The 7,994-nt window shown below is 53.1% G+C and overlaps 1 protein-coding gene across 3 annotated transcripts; it reads right to left on the bottom strand.

The window, feature by feature from the left end:
* Positions 1–750: 750 nt before the first annotated feature.
* Positions 751–6,887, bottom strand: STING1 (stimulator of interferon response cGAMP interactor 1). 3 transcript variants are annotated; one of them, XM_037508225.2, is made up of 8 exons: positions 6,780–6,887; positions 6,231–6,432; positions 5,354–5,580; positions 5,073–5,256; positions 4,755–4,863; positions 3,401–3,639; positions 2,205–2,391; positions 751–1,486 (listed from the first exon to the last, which is right to left on the bottom strand). In XM_037508225.2, the coding sequence occupies exons 3-8, from the start codon at positions 5,578–5,580 to the stop codon at positions 1,293–1,295; spliced, it is 1,140 nt and encodes a 379-aa protein (XP_037364122.1). In that variant the 5' UTR covers positions 6,231–6,432; positions 6,780–6,887; the 3' UTR covers positions 751–1,292. The 3 variants fall into 3 exon arrangements, with proteins under 3 accessions (XP_037364122.1, XP_037364124.1, XP_037364125.1); XM_037508227.2 differs by having other exon boundaries at positions 6,350–6,432; XM_037508228.2 differs by having other exon boundaries at positions 6,357–6,432.
* Positions 6,888–7,994: the final 1,107 nt, after the last annotated feature.

Here is a 7,994-nt window from a genome sequence, read left to right as displayed (position 1 = left end):
CAGCTGTCTACCCCTTGTGGACTCTGTGTGCTAGCTGGGGCCTGCCACTCCCTGCCCCCCCAGGCCTGCACTGGAGATGCGGGCACAGAAAGAACAGGTGGTGTGGGGGGTGCTCCCCCACTCTGTGCCCTCAACCTGCCTTGGGGACTCTGTCCACATCAAAATGACACTCCCCACTCACTGCCTTCTTCTAGGATGAGGAGAGGTGTGAGGACGCAAATTGTCGCATGCAGATTTGGATAATGTCAGCCAGAGTCTGACTGGGGTGCAAGAGCACACACTCTAATGGATCATCTGAGGAGTGATTTTAAAAAGGAACTACTTATAAATGGTAGGGAATAAGGAAACCACGTGAGAGTGAGTACCCCAAGCAGAGCAAGGTGGGGTACCACTGTAGACCTAAAGGGGCAAGGGATGTTGCTGTTGATGGGACCTGGAGTTACGGAGGGTTACTGAGCTGTGACTGGACATGAGAGCTGCAGAGAGCCCACATGACCTTGATATCACAGCACGAGGGCTGGGGAGTAAATGCCCCAACCTTACCCTCTTTTTCTCCCCCCCGGGGAGTCCTCACTGACCTAACATAACCAAAGTGAGAGGACAAGGGAGCCTGTTGATGCCACTCCAGGGCAGAGGAGGCAGAGAAGGGTGGTGCATAGTTCGGAGGGTCCAGGGAAAGACATCTGGCGTGTCCCTGAAGCTTACCTGATTTTTTTTTTTAATTAATTTATTTTTTTTTATAGAGGCAGGTTTTTTTTTTTTTTTTACTTATTTGTTTGTTTGTTTGTTTATATATGCACTGGGTACAGTCAGAAGCACGGGAGGGTGAGGGAATTCACCAGAGCCAGAGTGGGGAGCAGAGCAGGCAGAAGGACCGAAGGGGAGCAGCGGGCAGCAGGAGAGGTCTGCGCGCTATGTGGGACCCTCCTCCGGTGGCCGGGGATCGAACCGGCGCCACAGAGGCCGCAGGCAGCTTCGCAACCCAGCGCTCAACCGCTGCGCCACCGGGGAGGCCCCGCTTACCTGATTTTTTTTAGAATTCACAAAACCTTACACTTATAGTCATTGTCCTCACAACAGCCTTGTCAGGTAGGTAAGGTAATGATTATAATCCCATTCCATTGATGAGGATACTGAGGCTCCAAGGGGTAAAACAAGTTGCCCCAGATCGTGGGATTCATTTTGTCATGTCAACTCCAGGAACCTTGTCTGAATGGCCCGCTGTGGGAGGACGTGGACATCCAGACACTGAAGGAGTCTTAGGGATCGCTCGTGCTCAGGCAAGATGAGCCTCAGAACATATCCGTGCGGAGCGGGAGGGGCATGTCCATGCCACTGATGAGGAGCTCAGGCTCTTGGGACAGCGTGGAGGCAGGAGGCACCGCTGGGGCCTCTATGCTGCCCACAGAAACCTCCTCCCTTTCCTCCTGCCTCAGGTGCCGGAGAATCTCCTGAGACAGTGAGAAGTTGCTCCCCTCTGAAGATTCTGGAACAGGAGAAGGTGGAGAGGAGTGGAGTTAGGACCTCACAAATTCTCACTTAAGCACACACCTGGGGGCCTCTGGCCTGAGTTCAATCCCCAGCCAGGGAGGTGACCCACATATGGAACAGCAGACCTCTCCCATCTCTCCCACTGCTCCCCTCAGCAGTGTATTTCAGTAAATCCTCCTATTCTGCTCCCCACTCTGTCTCTGGCGAATTCCCCCCGGCTCCCCACCTCTGGCCTATACCCCAGTTCTTCTAAGCAAAAAAAAAAAAAAAAAAAAAAGCACACGCCTGGGTCTTATTGAGCAAATCCTCCAACCCTCCTCCCTCCCCAAAACCTCCCACTCCTTAGCCACTGAGGCTAGAGTTTCATGGAATCCTAGAGCTAGAGTGGCTCTAGAAATAATGGGATCCCATCCTTCTTGGTGATGCCCACAGAGGGCAGACATCTGCCCAAGGAAACATGGCAAGGGAATGGCAGAGCTAAGGCTGCAGCCTGGTCCCTTGGTCCCTGACTGGGGGCTCTCCTGCTTTCTCTGGCATCTCTAAATGAAATGAGGGACCCCTCTTCATGTTATACCCAGGGCCCATAGCCCCAGACCACAGAAAGCAATCAAATGGCTCAGGGAAGTGAAGGCCCAGGTTATGGTGCTACCATATCTCTGGATCCCCTGGAAGATCCCTAGTCTCCTTCTGCCCTCTTGCCTGTCAATCCCTACCCTGGTAGACAATGAGGCGGCAGTTATTCTGAGACTCAGGGGCCTCTGCCAGGATGTCCTCAAGTGTCCGGCAAAAGAGTTTGGCCTGCTCCAGTCGATCCTCCCGGCTAAAGCCAGCTCTGCTATCCTGTGACATGGCAAACAGGGTCTGCAAGGGGGTGGCGTACTCTAGGACACAGGTGCCGGCCTGGAGGAGGTGAGAGAAAGACTAGAGTTAATTAGGGACTGGTAAGACAGCCTAAGGGCCCCACTGCCACTGGCCGGGCCCCTGTTCCCTTAGTCTGTAGGTGCTGATGGGGTCTATCCTGTCTGATTGGTCTTTGCCGCTGACATCCTACTCTTGAAATCCGGGCCAGGGCTGCACTAAACCCATCTGCCCATCACGGATCCTCTCCTCCTCAGAGAGCGGGGCAAGGTCCACAGAGCTGGGCTGTTAATCACTCCAGCTGGAAATCAAATCTCGGGGCTGGACTCTAGGGTTCAACCCTGATCTGGATCCCCCCTTCCAACACCCATGTGAAATCCTTTAGACACTGGGTCAGTCTTCATCTAGGGCAACTTTTCAGTCAAGAACATGGTGGGCCTCCCTGGTGGCGCAAGGGGTTAAGCTGCAACCTGTGAAGCTAACCTCAGCCACTGCATGAGCTCCACGAGTTTGATCCCCGGCCAGGGAGAAACCCTCATGGCGCAGCAGACCTCTCCTGACTCGCCTGCAGCTCCCCTCAGCAGTGTATTTCAGTCAGTCTGCCTGTTCTGTTCCCAACTCTGTCTCTGGTGAATCCTCTCACCCCCCATCCACACCCACCCCCGCACCTCTGGCCTGTACCCCAGCTCTTGTATGCATAAATATAAAATAAATCTTAAAAAAAAAAAAAGCATGGTATACTCATGTTGAAATGATCTACTCTCTCATTGTTTCAATCTTAATTTTTTCATCTATAAAGCAGGGGTCTTAACAGTCCCTAGCACACAGGGCGGTGGTGAGAGTTCAGTGAGGTGGTCAGTTGAAGCATCTAGAAAAGGCTTAAAAAATGTTACTTAACAATGGCCAAATCTTGCCATTCCCCGGAACCAGTTGAGGAAACTGAGACTCAGAGAAGGGTGGTGAAGTTTTATCAGTGCTTGGTTAGGGCCAGAATTCTGGAATGCTGCTCCTGACCTCTCCCCCAGGGGCACCCACCTCCCTGCACACTCACCCGCTGCCCATTCTCCAGAATCTCATAGACGCTGTTGGAGTAAACCCGGCCCTTGACGCCAGCACGGTCAGTGTTTTGCCTGGGGAGCTCATGCAGGAAGCAAATGTTGGGGTCGGCTACACTCAGGTCATCAGGCACCCCACAGTCCAATGGGAAGAGGATGTACAGTCGACGGCTCCCTGCACCCCGCAGGATGTTGTTGTGGAGTCGGTTGTAAGTTTGGATCCGGGCCTTGAGCCCTGGGTGGAAAAGCCCAAGTAGTCATCTCTCTGTGTCCCACCCAACCCAGGACTAGGACCCAGGCCTTTAGTCCCCTCAACACGTGGGGTGACAAAGAACTGGGAGTCCAGCCCACTCTCATCTAGGGCCAGGGGGCCAGGAGGGGCAGAGCAGCTAAGAACCCTTCCCACTCCTTGCCCAGTATACTATGTCAGGCTGCTGGCTGTAGTTGTGTTTCCTGGCACAAACCCCAGTGTTCAGGGAAGACATCACTGGGATGTGGGAGAACCACAGCCTTGGCTGCCAGGCCAGACGCAACACGTGGGCCCTCAGAGTCATGGCCAAGGGCTCAAATCCTGTCTCCCCTCACTAGACTGATTTTGGACATGCCAGAATCACAATTGATTTATCTCTAAATCAAAGCTGATTATCCCTTCCTCACAGGGTATGAATTAAAGGAGAAATTGCACATGAAGGGCACACAACATGTATTGAATATTTATTGAAAGGATTCATGGGTTACTCTGGCCAAGTCACTTAATGGCTCTAAGTCCCATATTCCTCATCCCTGCCCCTGTAAAGTGGGCATAATAATAACATCCTTCATGCCTACTGGATAGCTTTAGGGATCAAATTATTTATTGAACCTGAAAATACTTTGAAAAGTATAGAAGTAGAGGGAATTATGCTCAGTGAAATAAGCCAGAAGGAAAAAGAAAAATACTGGATGGTTTCACTTATAACAGGAATATAGGGGAAAAAAATAAGACATCAGTGTAAAAAAATAATAACGGTACAAAACACAACAAAGCAAAAACAGAGACAATTATAAATCAGAGCCATCCTGCAGGGGAGGAGGAGGGAGAGCGATCAGAGGGAGGGAGGGAGGAGCACAGGGGACTGAGGTGATGGTGCACGGGTGCCTTGGGGAAGGAAACTCTATGGGGACTACACCTGAGGGGGTGGGGGGAAACAAATATTGTTTGAAAATGAAAAATGATATAAAAAATAATAAAAAAAATTTTTTTTAAATAAAAAAAACCAAGAAAAATATAGCAAGTTCTGGAAACACAGAGGCTGCCTGTCTTATTGTCTGTCTTATATATCTGGAGATGGGGCAGAGTGGATGGCTCACCTGGCAGGATCAGCCTCAGGTACCCGATATAAAATGACCATGCCAGCCCATGTGCCACGTTGAAGTTCCCTTTTTCACAGACTGCAGAGACCTCAGCTGGGGGCAGTTCCTGTGGATGGCGCGGAGGGGCCTCCATGAAGGACCACCCAGAGGCCTCCTCCTCAAACTGGATTCCCCAATCGGCTGCTGACTTGCTCCCCTCTTTGCCATTGCTGAACCCATTGTCCCAGGACGTTTTAGGTGTCAGCCCCAAGGACCAACCTCTAAACTAGTCCCTCTCTTGGGAGTTCATACCCTCTACCTCCCTCTGTGTCATACCTGGAGCCTCAGAAGGATGTCCAGTGACCGTGAGAGACCCATGAAGGCAAGCATCCAAGCAAAGGACATGCCAACCTCCTTTGGGTTGAAGAAGTAGAAACAGCAAGACAACAGCAGCAGGGTCCCGCAGCGAAAGGGGCAGCCCACGCAGGCCCAAATGGCCTTCCAATAGCTGCCCTGGTACCTGTGGGTGACAACACAGCCCCAACTCCAGTCTAGCTCAGCCAGAGGGCCAAGGCTGGAGGTCAAGGGAGGAAGGCCTGGGTGCTGCAGGGAGTTACCTGGAGTGGATGTGACACAGCTCCTCAGCCATACTGCACATCCCCTTGAATAGCAGTCCCAGCTGCAGGGAAGCCAGGTAGTGCACCAGCTTCCAGAAAGTGTGTCCTTGCAGCTCCCCCAGTCCCCAAAGGGCTGCCATGCAGATAACCAGCAGGACCAAGGCTGCCTTCTGGGCCCCGTAACCCCGGGGCCGCGGGATGGATGGATGCAGGTTAGAGTGGGGCATCTGTGGGGACCAAGAAATGTATGGTGTGTTCCCCTCACTCTCCTGCTGTTCTCATGCTGTGGCTCTGGTGGGCACCTTTCCCCACAGACAGCTATACCCAGGGGCTGCTCTTAGAGACAACTCTAGGGAACAGGGTGATTATACAGCACCCCGGAACTCCTGTCTAGGAAGGATTTGTTGAAATTAGAGCAAGTGGGCCTCCCTGGTAGTGCAAGGGGTTAAGATGCAACCCATGAAGCTACCAGTAGCCTCTGCAGCACAAGTTGGATCTCTGGCCAGGGAGCTACCCACATGGTGCAGCAGACCTCTCCTGTCACACCCACTGCTCCCCTCAGCAGTGTATTTCAGTCGATCTGCCTGTTCTGTTCCCCACTCTGTCTCTGGTGAATCCTCTCACCCCCGCCGCACCTCTGGCCTGTACCCCAGTTCTTGTATGCATAAATAAATGAATCTTTAAACAAAAAAAGAAATTAGAACAGGTGAAGAAGTACAGGTGCCCACACGCATCTGCCACCCAACCCCAGTGAGATAGCAGGTCTGGTGAAGAGAGAAGTCAGCCACTATCCCAGACCCAGTCCTGAAATTGCCCTATGATTGGTCACCCACCTAGGGACTACTGGGGACCTGGCCTTCCCTCTCCCAGAACATACCCAGCAAGGACCTTAGTCAGCAAAGCAGAAAAAACAGAGTTGAAGGGGTGGGGCGAGGCAGCCAGAAGGGCGCTGGAGGATCTCTGCCTTGGGTTCTGGACGCACTGTCTTGATCCTACCTCCTACCTCCCAGATAGGTTGTTTCTGGAAAAGGCCAGATGTCACAGCTCGCAGGGACCAGGGGCAGCCTTCTTGGTGCAAACTGAAAAGGGAAGTAGGAAGTAAATGGAATTTCTCCACAACACTCTAGCCCTGTGTCACCTCCCCCCCCACCCCACCCCCCTCCATAGCCCACAGCCAAGGGTGTGCTGGGGAGGAAGGTTTTTCCGGTGCCCCCCCTCCCCAGGAAGGGCCCTTCCTCCCAGGCCCTGATAGGCCACATCACAGCTTGGAGGAGGTGGAGCTTGAGAAGGCCCCCATTCCACTGCCCTTTGCTTCCCCAAAACTGAGGGTATTCAGAAACCCCCTCACACACCCCTGCAGTCACAACCCTGATCACCAGCTCCCCCCTCAAGCCCCCACCGTCAAACCTACCCCACCTATACTCACAGGGGACTCCACACACAGCCGAAGACAGTGCAGCAGCTATGCCATGCTGTCTGCCTGCCTGGCTTTAATAGTCTGATTTCTAGCTCGGCTCTTCTTTCTCTGAAGAGGGAGCTGTCAGGAGACAGACTGGGGAAATGAGGTTATTTCCTGTAACAGCAGCCTTTCTAGTAAAGGGCTGGAAGAGAACAGAAACCCTGCAGAGGAATGAAAGTGGCACTCTTTAAGAAATGACCACACCCCTAATTTCTCTGCGAGAACCCCTTGGGAGTCAAAGGGAGGGGGAGACAGAGGAGGGACAGGGAAGAGGAGAAAAGGGAGGAGGGGGAGGAAGCTTGTCTTGACTTGGGCAGGGTCTGTGGCTGCTCCCTGGCAAATAGTTTAGCTAGTTGGATGGGGCAGGATGGGGCAGGCCTGGGGAGCAGGATTGGGCAGCATCATAGAGCAACTGTAGCTCCTCCCTGTCCAGCTTGGAGGGTCCTTGCCTGGATCCTTCTCCACATCACAACCATATGCAAGAAGACACAACTTTCCTAGATCTATTGACCTCTCAAGGGTAATGAGATTCACTGAAAACTCATTTTCAAATTCGTTTCCTAAGAATGGCGGGAAATTCCTACACTCTCAAAGGCATCTCCTGAGTATGGCAAAGGCTTAGTTGCTTCCAAACCAAAGCAGGTCATGCTTTCCAAGGACATGCCCAAGCAGAAGACTCCCAGAGGAGACAGCTCCACACCGCCCCAAGGCCCAGCTGCCTGGCCTCCGGGAGGCTGCCTGGCCACCCAGCACCAAGTCTCCTGGTGATGACAGTATTGCCAGTTCCACTGCTCCACCCTAGTCCTCATTCTCACCCTGCCCCTTCTCCTGGAGGAAGAGCCTCCGGGAAGAACATCTGGACCAGGTTGGTACTGCGTGTTGGAAACCTTAAAAACACAGCGAAATAATGGAGCCAGCAATCCACTTCTAGAACTCCTTCATCAAGAAAGAATCAGGGGAGGGCTTCCCCGGTGGCGCAGCGGTTGAGCTCTGGGTTGTGAAACTGCTTGCAGCCTCTGCAGCGCCGGTTCGATCCCCGGCTGCTCCCCAGCCACCGGAGGAGGGTCCCACATGGCGCACAGACCTCTCCTGCCGCCCGCTGCTCCCCTCTGCAGTGTACTTGGGTCCTTCTGCCTGCTCTGCTCCCCGCTCTGGCTCTGGTGAATTCTCTTACCCTTCCGC

This window comes from Talpa occidentalis, unplaced genomic scaffold (assembly GCF_014898055.3).
Source record: "Talpa occidentalis isolate TD23 unplaced genomic scaffold, MPIMG_talOcc4v2.1 talOcc4.13, whole genome shotgun sequence".
In the NCBI taxonomy this organism is placed as follows: domain Eukaryota; kingdom Metazoa; phylum Chordata; class Mammalia; order Eulipotyphla; family Talpidae; genus Talpa; species Talpa occidentalis.
This window is presented reverse-complemented; position numbering and strand designations above follow the sequence as displayed.

What these genes read in the sequence shown, in the direction of transcription:
- STING1 (XM_037508225.2), bottom strand. Translation starts at nt 5,580, where the DNA reads ATGCCCCACTCTAACCTGCATCCATCCATCCCGCGGCCCCGGGGTTAC. An exon ending in CCTGAGGCTGATCCTGCCAG is followed by an intron (nt 3,640 to 4,754) that starts GTGAGCCATCCA and finishes TTTTCCACCCAG; the next exon opens with GGCTCAAGGCCCGGATCCAA. An exon ending in TTCTGGAGAATGGGCAGCGG is followed by an intron (nt 2,392 to 3,400) that starts GTGAGTGTGCAG and finishes CACCTCCTCCAG; the next exon opens with GCCGGCACCTGTGTCCTAGA.